Source organism: Zonotrichia leucophrys, chromosome 7, assembly GCF_028769735.1.
Source record: "Zonotrichia leucophrys gambelii isolate GWCS_2022_RI chromosome 7, RI_Zleu_2.0, whole genome shotgun sequence".
NCBI classification, from domain to species: Eukaryota; Metazoa; Chordata; class Aves; order Passeriformes; family Passerellidae; genus Zonotrichia; species Zonotrichia leucophrys.
In genome coordinates, this window is record NC_088177.1 from 2,149,634 (window position 1) to 2,171,706 (window position 22,073).

General features: G+C 42.6%; 1 protein-coding gene across 1 annotated transcript in view; it reads right to left on the bottom strand.

Annotated features, from left to right (window-relative positions):
* Nucleotides 1-1,618: 1,618 nt before the first annotated feature.
* The window catches only part of EPC2 (enhancer of polycomb homolog 2), a 49,532-nt gene continuing 29,077 nt past the window's right edge, over nt 1,619-22,073 (bottom strand). Inside the window, 12 exon segments of the mRNA XM_064718721.1 lie at nt 1,619-1,828; nt 7,059-7,197; nt 7,200-7,382; nt 9,000-9,159; nt 11,115-11,251; nt 16,158-16,501; nt 16,599-16,744; nt 17,187-17,276; nt 19,303-19,491; nt 20,389-20,521; nt 20,714-20,862; nt 21,444-21,650. Coding sequence (XP_064574791.1) covers nt 1,756-1,828; nt 7,059-7,197; nt 7,200-7,382; nt 9,000-9,159; nt 11,115-11,251; nt 16,158-16,501; nt 16,599-16,744; nt 17,187-17,276; nt 19,303-19,491; nt 20,389-20,521; nt 20,714-20,862; nt 21,444-21,650 — 1,950 coding nt within the window. The 3' untranslated portion in view covers nt 1,619-1,755.

Here is a 22,073-nt window from a genome sequence, read left to right on the forward strand (position 1 = left end):
AACCAGCAGAAATTCAACCCATTTCTTTGGCAGGGCAAGAAACTCCCATTCCCCATTTCCCCAGGTCTCAGCTCCCATCCTGTCACAGACATATTTTATGAAAAATCCTTTCCTTAGGGTTTTTCCTCCTGAGAATCTGAGAGGCCTCAGGAACAAATGCAAACAATGGTTATCTGCTGCTGTGGGATGCAACAGCTGCATCTGGGATTGGGCTCATGTGGTTTTTAATTCATGGCCAATCACAGCCCAGCTGTTGCAGACTCTCTGGTCAGTCACAAGATTTTATTATCATTCTTCCTTTCCTATTCCTTTCAAGCCTTCTGATGAAATCCTTTCTTCTATTCTTTTAGTATGGTTTTAATACAATAGATATCACAAAATAATCAATCAGCCTATTGAAATCCTCATCTCTTCCCTCATCCTGGGATCACCCCCACACACCCCAGCCCTCCCCTAGCACAGGTTATCCCATCACCTGCAGGCTGCTGGAATTGTGCCTGTGCTGGGATCAGAGCAGTGCTGCTGGCCCTGCTTGCACTCTGTGAAATAACCACATCTGCACCATGGGCAGGTTTTGATATGTATTTTTATTTCCCTGCAGTTTTCACTTATCAAGAACAAGTAACAGGGAAAGTTGTCTGAACTAGTGCATAAACAAACATTCGGAAACACCACTACACGTATCTAATGTACAAGAACCGTATAAAAAAAGTCACTAAAACACTACACTACCAAGGTGTCCAACGCTTACAGTCAGACTTTTTCCAACCCGTTACTTGCCTTGTAGCCACAGGAAAACTCTCCAAAATTGAAAAGACAATCTTGCCACAACCCTCCCTCCCCCCCCCCACCACCTGGGATGGCTCGATAGCTAGACATCCAATAATGAATTATTGCAATGATATAGAATGCAATACATACCTGGTAAAATATCCTTTAATGTGGTGTGGTACAGTTTGAAAGCCGGTTAAAATACGCAGTCTTCGGATAAAATGGCATCAAGGTGAAAATTTTCTCAGATCTGCACATTTGGACATGTGCCAGATGCATAATTTTCCTAGTCAGTTTTTTTTTTTTTCTCCTCTCCTGTGTAATTATTTTTTATAAACTGGTATTATAAATAGAAATATACATTCAAAATATATGGAAAAGTGAGTTACTACATTAAATTTGCATGTATCGATCCATCCCTTTCCCCTGCACAGTAATAGAAAATACTATTTTGCCTTGAACTTCATATTTGACAGTGAAATGCCACTAAAGTATTTACCAAAAAGTCCATCTAGTCAAATTGTGAAACAAAATGAACCAAGTGAAAACTTTACATTTCCTTTAGAAAAAAATTACAAGAATTTTTGTTTCCTAGCTATGAATCTTTAACTTTTTTTTTTTTAGACACAAAGTTGCATTTATTTGTACAAGATACAAAATGTAAACATGGCAAAATAAATAGTTTAAACAAGTGATGCAGGATCCCATGTCATGCTCATGATCCCATTAAAGAATTATTTTTTTAATCCATTCAGTTGCAAATTCAAGTGCAAAAGCATGATGATGAATATCTACTATTCAAGTAACAGAAATAATATTGATGATACAAATAAACTATTTTACAAGGTAGTGATTTTCCCAATTTTTACAAAATTTACATTATATATCGACTTAATACACGATAGAACGGGAGTCCATTGGGGTGTGGGTGATTCTGTGTGATCCACAGAGGGCTGTGGCTGCACTCAGGGGACAGCTGGGGGGTTATGTCACCTCCATGGCCACTGTGGTCTCTGCCAGCCCGTTCAGGCCCAGGCGCTCCGGCTCGTGGTTCTCTCTGCAAGGAAGGAGCAGCCACAGTCAGAGCACGGCTCACACTCTTCTCTCACTGATTGCGTATTTTACACACTATTGTACTCACTGATTGCGTATTTTCCACACACTTATTGATTTCATATTTTCCACACTCTTCTACTCACTGACTGCATATTTTCCACACACTCATTGATTTCATATTTTCCACACACTTCTACTCATTGATTGCATATTTTCCACACACTTATTGATTTCATATTTTCCACACACTTCTACTCATTGATTTCATATTTTCCACACTCTTCTACTCACTGATTTCATATTTTCCACACACTTCTATTCACTGACTGCGTATTTTCCACACTCTTGTACTCGCTGACTGTGTATTTTATACACTATTGTACTCACTGACTGCGTATTTTCCACACTTATTAATTTCGTATTTTCCACACTCTTCTACTCATTGATTTCATATTTTCCACACACTTCTCTCACTGACTGCGTATTTTACACACTCTTGTACTCACTGACTGCGTATTTTACACACACGCATTGATTTCGTATTTTCCACACTCTTCTACTCACTGATTGCATATTTTCCTACTCACTGATTGCATATTTTCCACACACTTCTACTCACTGATTGCATATTTTCCACACACTTCTACTCATTTATTTCATATTTTCCACACTCTTCTACTCACTGATTTTGTATTTTCCACACACTTCTACTCACTGATTGCATATTTTCCACACACTTATTGACTACGTGTTTTCCACACACTTCTCTCACTGATTTCATATTTTCCACACACTTCTCTTACTGACTGCATATTTTATACACTCTTGTACTCACTGACTGCGTATTTTATACACTCTTGTACTCACTGACTGCATATTTTCCACTCATTTCTACTCACTGATTTCATATTTTCCACACACTTCTATTCACTGATTTCATATTTTCCACACTCTTCTACTCAGTAATTGCATATTTTCCACACACTTATTAATTTCATATTTTCCACACTCTTCTACTCACTGATTTCATATTTTCCACACACTTCTACTCAGTAATTGCGTGTTTTCCACACACTTATTGATTTCATACTTTCCACACAGTTCTACTCATTTATTTCATATTTTCCACACACTTCTCTCACTGCTTGCATATTTTCCACACACTTCTACTCACTGACTGCATATTTTCCTACTCACTGATTTCATATTTTCCACACACTTACTGATTTCATATTTTCCACACTCTTCTCTCACTGACTGCGTATTTTATACACTCTTGTACTCACTGACTGCGTATTTTCCACACACTTATTGATTTCGTATTTTCCACACACTTCTACTCACTGATTTCGTATTTTCCACACACTTCTATTCACTGATTTCATATTTTCCACACTCTTCTACTCACTGATTTCATATTTTCCACACACTTATTGATTTCATATTTTCCACACACTTCTACTCATTGATTTCATATTTTCCACACACTTCTACTCATTGATTTCATATTTTCCACACACTTCTACTCACTGATTATGTATCTTCCACACACTCACTGATTTAATATTTTCCACACACTTCTACTCATTTATTTCATATTTTCCACACTCTTCTACTCAGTAATTGCATATTTTCCACACACTTATTGATTTCATATTTTCCACACTCTTCTACTCACTGATTGCATATTTTCCTACTCACTGATTGCATATTTTCCACACACTTATTAATTTCATATTTTCCACACTCTTCTACTCACTGATTTCATATTTTCCACACACTTCTCTCACTGACTGCGTATTTTACACACTCTTGTACTCACTGACTGCGTATTTTACACACTATTGTACTCAACTGATTTCATAGTTTCCACACACTTCTATTCATTTATTTCATATTTTCCACACTCTTCTACTCAGTAATTGCATATTTTCCACACCTTATTATATTCATATTTTCCCACACTCTTCTACTCACTGATTGCATATTTTCCAACACTCTACTCGTAATTGCATATTTTCCACACACTATTGATTTCATATTTTCCACACACTTTACTCATTGATTTCGTATTTCCACACACTTTTCATGTCTGCATATTTTCCACACACTTACTGATTTTCATATTTTCCACACTTTTTAGTCAACTGATTTCATATTTTCCACACACTTCTATTCACTGATTGCGTATTTTCCACACCTTCTACTCACTGATTGCATATTTCCACACACTCATTGATTTCATATTTTCCACACAATTCTACTCATGTTTCATATTTTCCACACACTTATTGATTTCGTATTTTCCACACTCTTCTACTCATGATTGCATATTTTCACAAACTCTACTCACTGATTGCATATTTTCCATTACTCACTGATTGCATATTTTCACAACTCTACTCACTGATTTCGATTTTCCACACTCTTGTACTATGATTGCATATTTTCCACACACTTACTATTTCATATTTTCCACATTCTACTCAACTGTTTCATAGTTTCCACAAACTTATTGATTTCATATTTTCCACACCTTCTACTCATTATTTCATATTTTCCACACTCTTCTACTCACTGATTTCATTTTCCCACACTTATATTCAATGATTGCACATTTTCTACTCACTGACTCATATTTTCCACACACTGATTGCATATTTTCCACACATTTTTACTCAACTGACTTCATATTTTCCACACACATTGATTTCGTATTTTCCACACACTTCTACTCATTTTTGCATATTTTCCACACTCTTCTACTCACTGTTTATATTTTCCACACACTTCACTCTGATTGCATATTTTCCATTACACTTACTGATTCATATTTTCCATCTTGTACTCATTGATTTCATATTTTCCACACACTTCTACTCATTTATTTCATATTTTCCACACACCTCTACTCACCGATTTCGTACTTTCACACAGCTGGTAGCTGCACCTTCACACACACACTGCAAACTTTGTTTGGAGTAAATACTGGCACTCAACCACTGCTCTTATTCAACAGTGCAGTCCCTCCTGTGAGATTATTGCATTTAACTGCCCATTGCCAGCCTGAATTATGGATTAAACCCCTCAAAGCTCTTCTGAAGGAACAAAGCCAAGATATGATAACTCAACATCAATTATTCTGTTAATGCACCAAGTGCTGTAATTCCCATTCTGCTTCAGCACTCATTTTTCACTTGTTTATTAATACCCATTTTTTACTTTTCCAATTTACAAACATGACTTCTCGTTTTTTGAAACCCCATATAATCCAGGAGAGACTTCAAAAAATCCCAAATATTGCCATTTTGAGAAAAATCTGCCAACTGCAATGCTCCTGCCATTCCTATGAAACATCATCTAAGTATTCTGAAATAACAGTGCTGCTGTTCAATGAGAATAATATAAAATTATATAATAATTTTATTATATAAATACCTTAATGGTTGGACTTGATGATCTTAAAGGTCTTTGCCAACCTAAACAATTATGAATTATGATTTTATATGTAAGATATGGGTTGTTTTCTGGTGTGTGTTTTACATAAATATGTAACACATATATCCACATGTAAAATATATATAAAAATATAATATATAATAATATAATTAATTATAATAATATAATATATAAAAATATATGTGCCAGCCTGTACCTTACAATATTACACAATGATTTAGAGGGAACAAGGGGATAATTTGACAGAATTTACTTGAAAATGCTGCATGAAAAGGGACAAATAGAATTATTAAAATTCAAACACAGTAGAAGCTGACCAAAGTACAGGTGCCTAAAGGCAGGGCAGGTTATTTGAGGGGTTAATTTGAAAAATCAGCTCTTGTGGTTTGCCATGGCCATGCTGAAAGTGCTGAGAAGCCTCTGGGAGGTGGAACAGATTCCCTCTGGTGCAGAGCCTGGTCAGGTGGGACATCAGGAAGGATTTCTCCATGGAAAGGGCTGTCAAGCACTGGAACTGCCCAGGGAGGTGAGGGAGGCACTGCTGAGGTGGCACTCAGTGCCCTGCTCTGATGAGTCCTGGGCTGGACCTGACTTGGTGATCTCCAATATTCATGATCAAGCACAAAATGAATATCCAATAATCCATGATTCAAGCACAAAATTAATAATTCCCAATAATTCCATGATTCAAGCTCCCACAAAAAGAAGGATTTCTCCATGGAAAGGGCTGTCAAGCATTGGAACTGCCCAGGGATTTGAGGGAGGCACTGCTGAGGTGGCACTCAGTGCTCTGCTGAGTCCTGGGTGGACCATGACTTTTTGATTCCTACCCAAACATTCCACATTCAAGCACAAAATGAATCATTCCAAACAATCCCACAATTCAAGCTCCCAAAAACAGAAGGGTTTCTCCATGGAAAGGGCTGTCAAGCACTGGAACTGCCCAGGGGGGTGTGGGAGGCACTGCTGAGGTGGCACTCAGTGCTCTGCTCTGATGAGGTGAGGGGGAATCCTGGGTTTGACTCTGACTTCGGTGATTTCAACCCAAAAAATTCCATGATTCAAGCACAAAATGAATAATTCCAAATAATTCCATGATTCAAGCACAAAATTAAAAATTCCCAATAATTCCATGATTCAAGCTCCCACAAAAAGAAGGATTTCTCCATGGGCACAGGAATTGCCCAGGGATTTGAGGGAGGCACTGCTGAGGTGGCACTCAGTGCTCTGCTCTGATGAGGTGAGTCCTGGGTTGGACCCTGACTTTGGTGATTCCTACCCAAACAATTCCATGATTCAAGCACAAAATGAATAATTCCAAACAATCCCACAATTCAAGCTCCCACAAAAAGAAGGATTTCTCCATGGAAAGGGCTGTCAAGCACTGGAACTGCCCAGGGATTTGAGGGAGGCACTGCTGAGGTGGCACTCAGTGCTCTGCTGAGTCCTGGGTTGGACCCTGACTTTGTTGATTCCTACCCAAACAATTCCACGATTCAAGCACAAAATGAATAATCCCAAACAATTCCATGATTCAAGCTCCCACAAAAAGAAGGGTTTCTCCATGGAAAGGGCTGCCAAGCACTGCCCAGGGGGGTGAGGGAGGCACTGCTGAGGTGGCACTCAGTGCTCTGCTCTGCTGAGTCCTGGGCTGGACTCTGACTTTGGTGATTCCGACCCAAATAATTCCATGATTCAAGCACAAAATGAATAATCCCAAACAACCCCACGATTCAAGCTCCCACAAAACCAGGAGCCCTGTCCCCACTCACCTTGCTATACTGCTGATGGCACTGCTGGGAGTTACCTTTGGCACTCTGTCCATGCTGGCAGCAACTGTGGCCAGTTTTAAGGCAGTTGGCGAGGGCGCTGAGCTGTATGTATGAACATTGACTGGGGCACACGCTGAGTTGTGAGGTGGCACGCGCTGGCAGGCAGAATTTGTTCATGCCTCAGAGCCTGAGGGCTGCTCGTGCACAAGGCTGGGATTAAGTGGTTTGTGGTGCTGTGGCCAACTGTCCTTACGAGCTGTACAGTTGAGATCCCTGGGCTGGAGGATAAAGCCATGTTGGTGGAGTATAAAGTTCTGGAGGTTCCTGTTAGGCAGAATAAATGGTGGGTGTTAAAAAAAAGGTGAGGTTTCTTAGATGAAAAGGCAAAGATTAACCTCAAGGGCAATGCTTTCAGTGTGTAAGTCATTGATGTCCATATTTTACAGGCTCACAAAATGGTAAAAGGCAGAAGTGGCAGCTTGGCGCGCTGCCATTGATGCCTCAGGATTTAGCTTTTATATTTTTCAGATCCTGTACTGCTTTAGGGGATAACTCTAAAATTCCACAGCCTGTCAGCTGCTGTTCTCCTGTTTTATTCAGACAACCCCTCAAGGCCTGAAACTCAGACACCTCACTGTCTCAGGCCCAGAAAAGTGTAAACCAAAGTGAGCTGGCAGGGGGGAGAACTGGGGGTGTATGACTTCATTACCTGAAAATGCAATTGGAGGATTAACCCCTGATATGCAGATGGACCAAACTCATAATTATCTGAAACACTTGTGATCATTTTCCATTTTGTGTGTGGCCTCTCAGAGGCTTCTGACTGCTCAAGGTGCATCTACTGAAGGCCTTCAATAAATACCCACTTTTATTCTCTAAATCTTGCTCCAAGGCAGCACCATGTGCTGCTCTTCCACCCTCAGAGCACTGCCCTCCTGGCTATGAACTCAGAGAGTTACACACAGATCTCCCTCCCTATCCTGGAACTGCTCCAGTTTATTGATTTTATTCAGTCGTGCTTTTTCTCCCTCTATTCATTTCATATTATCATTAACCCAGCCTGGCAGAAGGTCTATAAAACTAATCACATCATTAGCTGCTAAAACAACAAATTACTTTAAAAGCCTCCTCTTTGTCTTGGCAGCCCAAATCCCATTTGCCTCTTGGCACTGGGAGATGGCACCAGCACAAGCAGCACCACAGGAGGGTGGCAGGGGGCACTTTTTGGGACAAATCCTAAATGCAGTGAAACTTGAGGCTAACAGTGATGTCAGAAGAAATGCCAGTAAAGGTTGGTTTGTACATTTTTGGCTGAATATACAAGTGAGGTAACAACCAAATAATGAATCAACTTCTCTATTTCCTTCTCAAAGTACTTAAATGTTTTAAGCAGTTGATTTATTCTTTCATTACACACTCACACTGGTTTTAAAATGCTGTCATTTAGAGTTTTGATCTGAACAGGTTATTAAAAGATAAAGACTAGAAAAGGAAAAGCAAATAATGCTCTTCCAAGGTAAAGAGCACTCGGTGGTTTTATATCCATTTTAACAACACCTGTTGGACAAGGCTCCCAGGCACAGGGTGGGATTCTCAGGGCTGTCCTGAGGAGTTGGACTTTGATCATCCTTGTGGGACAGTAATAGAAAATACTATTTTGCCTTGAACTTCATATTTGACAGGGAAATGTCACTAAAATATTTACCAAAAAGTCCATCTAGTCAAATTGTGAAACAAAATGAACTCAGGATACTCCATGATTCAAACCACTTCTCCAAAGCACTTCAGAGAACAATACTTAAAACGATCACAATGAAGAAATTTGATTTTCTTTGTTGTTGTTTAATAATATTTTAGAAATCAGCACTAAGACCAGGTGATGGTTCAGAACAGGTGACATTCCCAGCTCACTCCAGGCTGGGGTTTTCAAGGCCTCCTCACCTGAAGGCTGGACAACACCGTTGATATTGTTGTGGCTGGTGTTCTGCTCCTTGGCTCCCTCGCTGCGCCCGGGGCCCGGCGCACTGACCACGGCAGAGGCAGCAAAGTGGGCACTGGCTGAATCCAGGGTCTTGGACATGCAGTCAGAGGTGCTGGAGCCCTGCAGGAAGAGGAAAAGGTGGCTCTCAATCACCCAAGTACAAAGGGAAATGTGCCTTAGGATTGCTAGAGTGCACAGGTAAAGCAAATAAATAAATACAGATTCCATGTGTGCCCTAATGCACCACAACGTGGAACATTTCTGTGGCACCAGCGATGAGGAGCTGGAAATCAGTGTCCAAACGGGGGTGACACAAGGGCTGCCCAATGCAGCCAGGCCAGACCTCAGCAAACAAATCACTTCTGCTCTGTGCTGCTCAGCCTGGACAGGGAAAGGCTCCAGGCAGAGCTCAGAGCCCCTGGCAGGGCCTGAAGGGGCTCCAGGAGAGCTGAGAGGGGCTGGGGACAGGGATGGAGGGACAGGAGCCAGGGAATGGCTCCCAGTGCCAGAGGGCAGGGATGGGTGGGACACTGGGAATTGTTGGGAATTGGGAATTCCAGGCTGTGAGGGTGGGCAGGCCCTGGCACAGAGAAGCTCTGGAGCGAGTCCTGAGGAGGCCACGGAGAAGCTCCAAGAACTGGGAATTCTCTCTGGAGACAAAATGCAGCAAAATAATTGTTCCAAAATCTCCTTTTCTTACCCCTCCCTGCCTTCTCCCCATGGTGTCTCCCAAATGTTGTGCTGGACCGGAGCAGCACATGGAATTGTGGATGATGGCTGGAGAAGGGAAGGCCCCAGGCAGAGCTCAGAGCCCCTGGCAGGGCCTGAAGGGGGACAAGGGATGGAGGGACAGGAGCCAGGGAATGGCTCCCAGTGCCAGAGGGCAGGGATGGGTGGGACATTGGGAACTGGGAATTCCCAGAGGAGCTGGGGCTGCCCCTGCATCCCTGGAATGTCCCAGGCCAGGCTGGACAGGGCTTGGAGCCTCCTGGGATAATGAGAGGAGTCCCTGGGAGAACTGGATGAGCTTTAAGGTCCCTCCCAACCCAAACCACAGAGGATTCCCCATGTCTGGAGATGTTTCCTCTAAGAAAACAACCACGTCTTAAACCTTCTCTGTTCTGTCTCCAGGCAGCTGCAAACCTCAGGGATGCTCAGGATTTGTGGTACCTCCATTCTGTGATTTGTGCCACAGAACAAGTGCCCAGCACATTCTGGAATCCCACTCTGTTAGCCCAGCTCCTACTGGAAAGGCTCACCATTCTTACTGGAAAGAACATTAATTCTGCAATTTCAATTTATATTAACTAAGAAAATGACTTTGCAGAGAAGCTTGAAATGTTTTAAAGATCCAAAATTCATTTGTTTGGTTTAAATATTTTGGCATTGTTTCTTTACACTTACAAAAAATGCCATCAGTATCTGCCAACACAGAATCCCTGATTAATTGAAGTAGAAAACACTGAGGGGAAGGGACAACCAGCACAAGCAATTAGATATAAAATGCTCAAAGTAATATATATTTTCCTAGTAACAGACAACAGCAACAGCTTTTATACTTTACTGGGGAGAAGCTAACAGAATAATAAGGGCAATGGAAAAATATGTAACATGTATATCCATATGTAAATATAAAAATACATTGCAAAAATCCCTTGCAAGGGATTGCAGAGGAAAAATGGGATTCTTTTAGAAGCCAGAATATGCAAATATGCAAGGTCTCCTTTTCCTCTCAGAGGTACCAATTTTTAGTGCTCACTGAGTATCTGCTCATAACAGAACACATTACATTGAAGGTAATTTTAATGAAGTCTCTTCAGAGGCAGGAGGACAAAACCAGTGAAAACAGAAGAGTTGAGAGCACACATTGGTATTTTTACTCTGTGGATGCAGGTAACACATTCAGCTACAAAGTCTCTTCCTCACCTTGTAAAATGCATCCAACTTGTTCAAACCCCCCTGAGCAAAGTGTTTTAAACTCCCTCTAAATGATCCCACATTTCTGGGGTGTCCCATTGGTTGTGAGAGCCGAGCAGCCCTGTGAGCCAAAGCCACATGCAGGGTGGGAGCAGTACCTGTGCTTTCAGGTGTGGCTGCTGGGAGGAATGCTGAGATTGCTGCTTCTGCTGCAGCTGGGCCAGCTGCTGCCTCTGCATCTGCACCAGCTGCTGCTGGTGGGTCTGGAACTGCTCCTCCGTGATGCCCCCTGTGACTGAGGGAAACAAAGGAGCCACAGTTACACAAACACACGTGGGAAAGGCAAGAGAGCAGCTCAGGTGGGTGAGGATGACACAAATCATGTCAGCTGCACCCAAACTCTTCACAGATTATGTAAAGGAGAGGTCAGGCTGTGTTTGTTTGTTGTGTGCTTTCATGGAGTTCATTTGTAACAAAAGAATTCAGAGCTTTTGTAGCTTTTAAGCAGTTTCTATCTTTGGTGGTTTTATCCCCAGTGGCTTTAGGCAAAAGCTCAAGAGAAATGATTTGCCTGGTTTGCAGGAAAGAACAGCCCAAAAATCAGAGCTGAGGACAAAGCACCCTGGGCTGGGCTGGTGCCTTCTCTCCCAGTGACCACTGGCAGAGGATTCCTGGACCATTCCCCTTCCCACAGCCCCTGCTGTCCCTTTGCCCTGAGGGAAGCACACCTCTGGCATGGGGGGCTTGATCTGCCAATTATTGTTTTAAATGCTCTAAGAGTTCAGAGGTGCCACAATAAGTTCATTTTTGAGAACCAGGTTAATGTCACCCCAGTAATATCCCAGGCCCAATAGAACACTCCCACTGAAGGGAAGAACTTGCATAGTTGTTTTATATTCTCCCCCCATTCCTTTTTTCCTTTGCTGAGGGAGCCACATGCATGGGTTTATTGCAATCTAGTTAATCACTAAAGTGCAGGGGCCACAACTTTATTGAGAACAGGTAATGCACCAGTAATATCAGCCATTGAGGAATGAGTTGGTTGTTAATATTCTCCCCCCAGCTTCCTTGCTGTCCCTTTGCCCTGAGGGAAGCACACCTCTGGCATGGGGGTTTTATCTGCCAATTTATCAGGGGTGCCACAGTAAGTTATTTTTGAGAACCAGTTAATACCACCCCAGTATTACTCATCCCAACACTGAAGGGAATGAAGTTAGAAGTTTTATTATTCTCCCCCAGGATCCTTCTGCCCTTGCCTAAAGGAAACATACTGGCATGGGGTTTCATACTGCATTAGACTGCCAAAAGAGTGCCTGGGGAGCAATAAAATTCATTCCTTGACGAACAAGTTAATGCACCCCAGCTTTAGCAATTCCATCCCAACATGATTCAGGAATAATTAGAAAAGTTGGTTTTAATATTCTCCCCCCAGCTTCCCTTGCTGTCCCTTTGCCCTGAGGGAAGCACACCTCTGGCATGGGGGGTTTATCTGCCAATTATTGTTTTAAATGCTCTAAGAGTTCAGAGGTGCCACAATAAGTTCATTTTTGAGAACCAGGTTAATGTCACCCCAGTAATATCCCAGGCCCAACACATGAAGGGAATCTAAGTTGGTTTTATTATTCTCCCCCCAGCTTCCCTTGCTGTCCCTTTGCCCTGAGGGAAGCACACCTCTGGCATGGGGGGTTTATCTGCCAATTATTGTTTTAAATGCTCAGGGGTGCCACAATAAGTTCATTTTTGAGAACCAGGTTAATGTCACCCCAGTAATATTCCAGGCCCAACACATGAAGGGAATGAAGTTAGAAAAGTTGGTTTTAATATTCTCCCCCCAGCTTCCCTTGCTGTCCCTTTGCCCTGAGGGAAGCACACCTCTGGCATGGGGGGGTTTATCTGCCAATTATTGTTTTAAATGCTCAGGGGTGCCACAATAAGTTTATTTTTGAGAACCAAGTTAATGCCACCCCAGTAGCATTAGCATTCATCCCAACACATGAAGGGAATGAAGTTACAAAAGCTGGTTGTATTATTCTCCCCCTGGAGCATCTGCACACTTGGTAAACTGAAAATACTGGCAGGGGTTGGTGCTAAAAGCTGAGCTGTGAGCAGCTGACCCAAGAACAGAGTGCTCTGGGGAGCAAGTGAGGAGAGAATTCACTTCCCAAAGATTGCCACGAACACATTTCAACACTTCAGCCCCAGCTCTGTGTCTGCAGGGCTGAAGCTGTGCTGCACCTCAGACACCTGCATTCCCAGGAATATCCTCCCACCCAGGGACACAGCTAACATTGGAACAAAGAGTTTTATCCATCTTGCAGGGTTTGGCTCTTCCATTTCTCACTTTTAGTACTCAGGGCTCTCCTGAAATTCCATTGGGGGAAAATACCAGAATCAGGATTGCTTAGAAATTAGAACTGAAACTTCTTCTTTACTGCTACATTATTAAAGCAGGTTTCAACCATATTAGGAGAGCACTTAAAAGTCCAATTATTTAAAAATTACTCCTCTTAAACTCTAGCAATATTATAATTTCCAACCCAAGTTTATTTTGCATTTAGCTTTACTTGGTTCCTCTCACAGATTGTTACCTAGAATTAAATTCCAAGTTAAATCAGCTCAACCTGCTACATTCCCTCACAAAACACATGGCACTGCTGAAGGCACCACGGCCAAGAACAGCACTATGGAATATTACATATATTTCTATTTTTAAGTTCTGAGGTAACAAGTCCCAGAAAATGTGTTTTGTTTTACAGAAAGCTGTTTAAGAACAAGGTGAGATTTCATGTTTTCCATCTCCTTTCCTTCCCAGTTTGTCACAGACCACAAAGTCATGGAACACTCTATTCCAGGACACAGGGAAAGTAATCCAGAATTCAATATTCCCTTGCTCTGCCTGTATGTGCCTGAATTTCAGGTATTTATCCAGAGGCCAAGCTGTTCACTTGTTACAAACCAGCAGATGCTCATTAGCACATTAAATATCATTTCTTTCTGCCAAATCAAACACCTGGAGGGTCCTGGAGAAAAAAGCACAAACTGTGACCATGCCCCAAGGCAGAGCTGTGAGCAGGGTCAGAGCTCTGCAGCTTCAGGGGGTTTTTATTTTATCACAGCCTGGCTGGGCTGAAAAATGCACCACAAAAGGGGAAAAGTCACTTCAGCCTTCACTTCCAGCTCCCCTCTCCTTGCAAGGTTTGGATTTTGTCACTTCTCTCAGCACCTGAAGGCTTTAACCAAAGATCACCCTCTGGAAGCTGCCCCAAAAGTGCCATTGCTTCAATTACTCCTACATGGCATTAAAGGCTGGGGAAAAAAATACCTCAAAAAGTAAAATTTTGTTCCACAAACAAAACCCTTCAGCTGGGAACAGCATCATGGGCAGCTGACCTCTCTCCAGGGACACCCTTTTCCCATTTGCAGTGCTTACAACATGAGCAAGAGAATAATTCAGCTCCAAAACTGGTTCTTCATGCACTCATTAGGTACTTTGAAGAAAAGTCTAGTCCCAGGCTTTCAAATAAAAAACATTCTGTCTGTACAATGCATTTGAGGAAATACCAGAGTTGCTTTACTAGTACAGGGAAAAAATATAACCCAGAGGTAATTTTAAATATTCTTGTGTACCAAAATTCAAAGGAACTCCTCAATTCTCTCTAAAACAAAATAATGAAAAATAAAAATAATCATTTTAAGTATTGTCACCATTTCCTCTGGAGGGAATATCAAATCAGCTGTAAAATTAACTGATTTCAACAATCCCTTCCCAAAGAGAATGACTTCAATAAATGCAGTGACAATGCCTGTGCTCATTTAATGCACAACCAGACTCTGACCAGCCCCTTTAAAATTTATTCCCTATTTACCAGTGAGGAAACCCAGCAGCAGTGCCTCTTGCTGGTTCAGTTATTTGGGGAAGAATTCTGCTGTCTATTGTGTCTGATCCTGTTCCAGAACTGCAGGATCTGGTTTGGAATTTAAATCTGTGACAAAAAAGGTCCTCCCCAGCCATAAATTCCATGCATAATGTGCTTCAACTACTGAGGGATTTCCATTTCATTTAAATGTATTCCTCAGATGATTTCTAAAATTATACCACGAGTTTATTACTATTCCTCCAAAAAGTGGCTTGGATCCATCAGATTTGGTTTTATTCATTTTTCAGCTATTTCTTTAGCAGCTCTTGGTGTTTATCAATAATCCCATCACACTGAAGTGCCCCTTTCTGCCCCAGCTGTGATCCCTCAGGCCTTCAAGGTCTTCCAAAAATATCTATATAAAATATGTAATACATGATATCTGACTTTCATGCAGCAGGAAAATGCTCCTGTGCCAATCTTTTCATGGCAGAGAACAATCTGAAGGTTACAGTGACCATACTGGAAGAAATATTCTGGGTCTCTGTCAGAGCAATGTAACAGCACCCAGGAATTCTAGAGATACATTATTGGAGAATAAATACCCATTCCTGCAGCTTTGAGAGAGATGGGACATTCCACAACCACAGAAATGATGGAATTCAGAGGCAATCTATTCTATTATTTAATTGTCCTGGTTTATAAAGCAGGTTGGAGTGGGGATATACTCAGCTGCTTGTTGTAGATTTCATTTGCTGGATCTCCAATTTATCAGATTTTTGAAGTATCAATGATTATGATTCTTTCCTAATTATAAAGAAGTGACAGTGTTAAAACTTGAGCCATTACAACTCCAGCTCATGAAGCAAGTGATGCAAACACTGCTCAATTTAAGCTTAAAGCAAGTTTTTCTCCCACTATCAACATTTTTACCATTTTCATGCCTGCTCAGGGCACTTAGGAACTTCCTACATTTGTCTGAGTGAAAAATGAAAACTGCCAACAAAAATGAGCTCCACCCACCCTCCCCAAGAAACCACCAGATTTGTTTTGCATTCATAACGAGCATCCTTCTACCCTTAAACAAGGTTAGGCCAATTAGTGCCATTAAGATTTAATTAGACCTAAACAATGCTTCATATGAGCAGAATCCCTGCTTTGAATAAGATTTGAATGTTTGAATTTTTTGAATAAGGTTTGAAAGCAGTGTTTGTGGGAAGTTTCTGTAGTCAGGCTGGAGCTGTGGTTAGGTCCACACCAGTGCTGCAAATCTCACCAGTCCAGCCACAAAGAAAACCAAAATTCAGTATTTTAAATGCCAGAAGCAGCCAAATCCTTGCCTACCTGATATGCCATTCTTGCTGGTGTTCAATAAAGCTACAGATGCTGCAGAGACTCTTTTATTATTCACAGTCTGCCCTGCTTTCCTTGAGGTACATTCTTCACTATCACTGTCCTGGAGGTTGAGTAGCCTGGGCTGGAAACACTGCAGTCGACATGATCTGATATTGCTTAGGATTTCAGGAAGGGACAGTCTGTTTTCACAAGGTTTATTGGAAGCATTGGTCCGTGAAAAATTAGAAGAAAAGTCTAAAGTCTGGGAAGAGCTTGAAAAACTGCTGAGCATTTCCGGGTCAATCTGCCTCAGGACAGGATCGTGCTCTGTGGATATTCGGTCCATGATCACCCTGGGCAAAGAGGAGGAGGAGGAGAAGCATTAGCTTCAGCAGCTCTCTTTAATACTTTTATCCTTTGAAGAATTCATTAGAAAGGACCCAACTGTACCTTCCACCCCTGCCAATCCTCCTCCTTGCAAACCCTATACATCTCCTTGGGATTGTGAGGGTTGTAAGGCAATGCCTGAACCTCAGCTTGTCCAATTCTGCCAATTCTGGGCCTTCGGACGAAGAATTCGTTTGGTCCAAACGAGGCTGTGAAGAAAGAAAAGGCAATTTTATATTCCAAGGGCACTGCTGGGTATCATACACGTGGTTTGTGTTCACTTAACCAATAACAGCTTCTAATAAACTCTAATATTTAGGCTGTTAAATGCATCTAACAGCAATGGTAACGTTGGAGGAAATGAAAATAAAAGTTTTCAGTCATCTCAACATCTCTTGGCAAAGGAATCAACTCACAGGCTAAGGGAAAAAAGAAAGGAGGGTGAATTCTAAGCAAGTGGGAAGTTCAGCTTGGAGCCTTCAGAGCCAAGCAGAGAAGGGGATGCTCCTGCAATCGTCTTTGGACTCAGCAAAGCATCAAAGCTTTGGTGGTGAGAGTGGGAACAGAACTCCAACACTGGCACTATGCCAACCTAAATTAAAGAAACCACCCCAAAACCCAACAGCACAGCACAATTCTGCATGTTCTTACAGCATAATACTGGCATCCTGCTCTTCTCCTGAAAGCACAAGGTCCATCAGGATCATTTTCTTCTTCTGCCTCTGACACAGGTGAGGGTACCTGGACCAGAGAACAACATCATTCTCCCAACTGCCACATTTGTATAATTGTATTTATTATAAAAATTTGTGTTTATGTAATGAGAAAACAATGTCATTCTCCCAACTGCCATATTTGTATAATTGTATTAATTATAAAAGTTTGTGTTTATATATGAGAACTGCCATGTTTATCACAGCTTGGAAGGAAAACTCAGTTTACACAAGGAGCTTTTAAATATATTCAGAGTTGGGACAAGCCAGACTGGCCAAATGCCAGCTAACAGGAATGTCTGCCTTGTTGTCCTGGGGTGACATTATGATGTTTGTATCCCCACTCATCTGTTCTGTGCCTTTAGACCGGCTCTGAAGAGTGGAAGTTTTGTTTGGGTTTCTCTTATCAGGGACACAGAGACGAGCAGTACATAGGGCTGTTTTTCACTTCTTGCTTAGCTTGCTGCTTTGCTTGCTCCCTTTTCTGCTCTGCTTTGGCCTCTGCCTATTAGCTAGCTCTAGCTAACAGCCCACATTGCTGCCTGGACTGTTTCTCCTCTCCTGTTCCTGTGACCATCTCGAACCTGCTCCGGACTTGTCTGATTTTCGGCTGTTTGGATGGCCTGGAAAGACCCAGGGTGGCCTTGGGGCAGCCGCGTATCAAAGGACGAGAAGAGGCTTCAGTTCTTTTCTCGGTCTCGGTGTTCATTAATTGTTTATCTAAAAGATTTTCTCTCGGCCCGACAGAGCTCTGCTCAGCAGCCAGCCATGAGCACACTCCCTGCCCTCCGGGCGGTCACCTATCTTTATACCCAAAGTTACGTGTACAATATTTATCATTTTTCCTCAATACTTTTTACCCTTATTGCCCGGTGCACTTTTAGTAATGACCAATCCCAAAGTGCCACCATCACCACAGAAGATGGAGGAGAAGAAGAAGAAGAAGAAGTGTCTGGTGGCTGGACTTTGATCCTACACAGGAGACGACACCTGTATGAGGACAGGAGGGTTTCACCGGGGTGAATGGTGAAGGGATTGGTTAATTAGAGAGTGAAACACAGGGTTTAGGATTTCTGTACAGGGGGGTTTAGAGAAGTAAGATGGAGGAATTGGGGCGTGTCCTGTCCTTCTCTTCTTCTTCTCCTCCATCTTCTGTGGTGATGGTGGCACTTTGGGATTGGTCATTACTAAAAGTGCACCCGGCAATAAGAATAAATGGTATTGGGGAAAAATGATAAATATTGTACACATAACTTTGGGTATAAAGATAGGTGACTGCCCGGAGGGCGGCACAGTGTGCTCATGGCTGGCTGCTGAGCAGAGCTCTGTCGGGCTGAAAGAAAATCTTTTAGATAAACAATTAATAAACACCGAGACCGAGAAAAGAACTGAAGCCTCTTCTCGTCCTTTGAAACGCGGCTGCCCCAAGGCCACCCCGGGCCTTTCCAGGCCCTCCAAACAGCCGCAAAAACCCGACAAAGAAGAACAGGACACGCCCCAATTCCTCCATCTTACTTCTCTAAACCCCCCTGTACAGAAATCCTAAACCCTGTGTTTCACTCTCTAATTAACCAATCCCTTCACCATTCACCCCGGTGAAACCCTCCTGTCCTCATACAGGTGTCGTCTCCTGTGTAGGATCAAAGTGCAGCCACCAGACACTTCTGGAACATTCCAGGACTCCCGAGCCCCCCAAGGTGCTCTCGGTGCACTCATCCCGGTGTGAGATCCCACACGCACTGGGACCCGGGAACACCGAGGGTTCGGCTGCAGCGGCTGCCCCAGTGCCGGAGGGACTGAGAACAGAGCAACCACCCCCGACAGAGACTTTCTGATTTTGCCATCTTTGTCAGAGCGGTGTCACCTGGTATTGTTCATTTTGTGTGCTGGGGGTGCTGTGTCTGTCAAATAAACAGCTTCTTTCCACCTCTCTCCGAGGAATTTTTTCCCGAACCGGTTGGGTTTTGCTTTCTGGAGGGGCCCTCCTTTTGCAGATTCTTTAACAAATTTGCCCTAAACCAGGACACTTGTGCACACTGAGATTTGGGGGTTACCTGTGGGAACTCATCCTCATCAGAGCTGTGGAAGTCGTACTGTTTGATGTCACTCTTGCTGAGCACGGGCAAGGGCTCAGCCAGGGGCTGAGGGGTCACCACACACTCCAGCTTGGGCTTCTTCAGGTATTTCTTCTTCTGCCGGACCACGTCGGACACCTCCTCCTTCAGGGAGGAGTGGTGAGGGTGCTGCTCGGGGAAAACAAACACAAAATCCCAAAAATTAAACCATCAGCAAATTTCATTAGTTCAAGACAGGCTGTTTGTCTGCCAAAGGCTCTGCAGGTATTTGAGACACGGAATGCAGAATGTACTGAACACATTAAACACCAGAAGCTTTGCTGTGATTGTTTTTACAGGTATTTATTAATAATCTGAGAGCTCTCCAGTCATGGCACTGCCTGAGAGGCTCCTCACTCTGCACTACACTCTGTGTATTGTCATTGAAATTCCTCTCCCAATTATTTCCTGAGATCTCATTTTTGCCCTGGCACTTTCAATTTTCTGAACTGCTCGGACATGTTCAAAAGAAACAATTTAATTTGTTTCCTGTTTCTCACAGAGCTGACACTTTTGAACAGATGTGATGGTATTTGGGTTGGCTACTTAAGATTTTTCTCACATAAACCCTCTGCAGTGAGCAATTATTCCATCGATACTGAACTGTCCACTTGAACACAAATGTTATTAAACTTCAAAGCTCCCATTTGAAAAGATTATTTCACTTGCAAAATTCTCCATTTGAAGGAGAAGCAGCAATGCAGTTTTAAAAGTGTTGAAATTTACCCTGGATTAACACCCATCAAATGGAGCTGGGCTTGGGAAGCAGAGGAGGAACAGAGGAATGCCAAAATTCCGGGAGGAATTCCGGGCTCTGTATGGAATTCTGGCACCACTAGGTGTCGCAGGTGCTAAATACAAATTTCCAGAGGTCTTCAACTCTCAGCCTCACCCCCAGGCATTTTAACTCCTAATATTTCAGGTTATTTCTTCAGGGACAGGTCTGAATTCAAAGCACATCCAAGGGGATGATGATCCCAAAGGAATCCCAGGAACAAGAGATTCATGGCAGGGAAAAAATCTCACCTTAACTTTACATTCTTGAACTTTGTGGTGGCTGCCATTGTGGAGAGATGATGGAGTTGTGCCCAGCTCTTTGTCAGGTCTGTTCAGCTTCACCTCATTGAGGATTTCACCTCCATAATCACCCAAATGGTACCTGAAAAAAGCAGAATTGAAAATATAGGGCTGCATTTCCACTGGCAAGTGTCTGAGAGACACAAACCAGTGTCTTCCAACCTCTTCTCTTTTAATTTTTGAAGTTTATGCTGCTACAATAAATAATGAGAGATGATTTCAAAGCCATTTAAGGAAAATTTTAAACCTTGGTTTTTACAATCTGGGATTTTACCTTTTCTCCACAACTTCCAACGTTAAATGCAACAGCTCCCGCTTTGTTTTCTCTCTCCTCTTGATCATCTCCAAAATTGTTATGGCTCTGCTAAACTCCCTCCTTAATTTCAACATCTTCTCATAAGATGCTTCATCGTTCTTTCGGTTCTGTTGAGAGATGAAACCAATTTTTAGTCCAAAGCAAAAGCCGAGAGGCCCAAACTACAAAAATAAAGTTACATAATGCTGCTGCAAACCAGGCTCATGAGGACACTCCAAAGCAGCTTTTCCTAAAGCAGATCCTACTTGGCAAACAAAGCCCCAAAAAGCAAACAAACCCACTTTGAAGAGTGAGCTGAGAAGAACTTTGCATGTTTTGCTCAGATTTGTGATCAAGCCAGTGGAAGTTTGTCAGAAGAAGGAATTCAAGTCTATACCTTGATTCCACACACAGTAAGGCTGGGCAGGTGTACAAAGGATGGGTGATTACAGATTTCCTGCTTCAAATCATTCCGTGCTACAAATACAAAACCTGGGAATTGTTTCCCACAGAAAGGAAAGCTGCCAAGCCAGCAGGTTAGGTTGTTTGTGTGCCAAGCATTGCTCTGGGTTTCAGCTCAGAAAATGGATGGACATTATGGAAAATAGATGGACAGTAACTTGTCCCCTGCAAGATGCTGGACAGGGATCCAAATTATCCCTACCAAGGGAATAATGTACAATTCCAACAGCAGAGCCTGCCAAGTCACCTTTCTGGTCTGCATCTTCTCAGTTCTCCTCCTGAAGGCCACGTAGGGGTCGTTGTTGGTGGAGCCATCCCTCTTCTCCTGCTTGATCTGCGGGATGAGCGAGGGCCCCCGGCAGTTCTTGCGCTTCCTCACCCAGTAGTCATAGACAGCCTTGATCAGGTAATCGTCCTCGTTGAGCAGCAGTTTGGCCTCCTGGAGGGTCACCAGCTGCAGGGGAACAGGGACAGCCAGCTCAGATGGGGCTGCAGGCAAAGCCACCACACTCACACCCCTTGGGCACACTTGGTTGTGTCCCAGCACCGGAGTAAGGGATGAAAAAACATTCATGGAAATTGAAGTCACCAAGTTTGTGTTCCCAACTTTGCTGAACCAGCAGCATCTCCTTCATCCAGTGGTCCAGAATCCCATCAGTCTTTCATCAATCTGAAAACACTTTGAAACAACTACAAGTACAGGATAGAGAGAACTTACTGCAGTCTGCAGGTCATGATTTGGGAATCACAAACAAAAGAAGTTTCTTATTGGTTAATCTTTATTAATGTGTAATTCTTTGCAGTTGAATGTTGATTCTCTAGAAGCCAATTTATTTCTTAATTATTTCCCCCCAAATATTTACTTTGTGATCAGAAC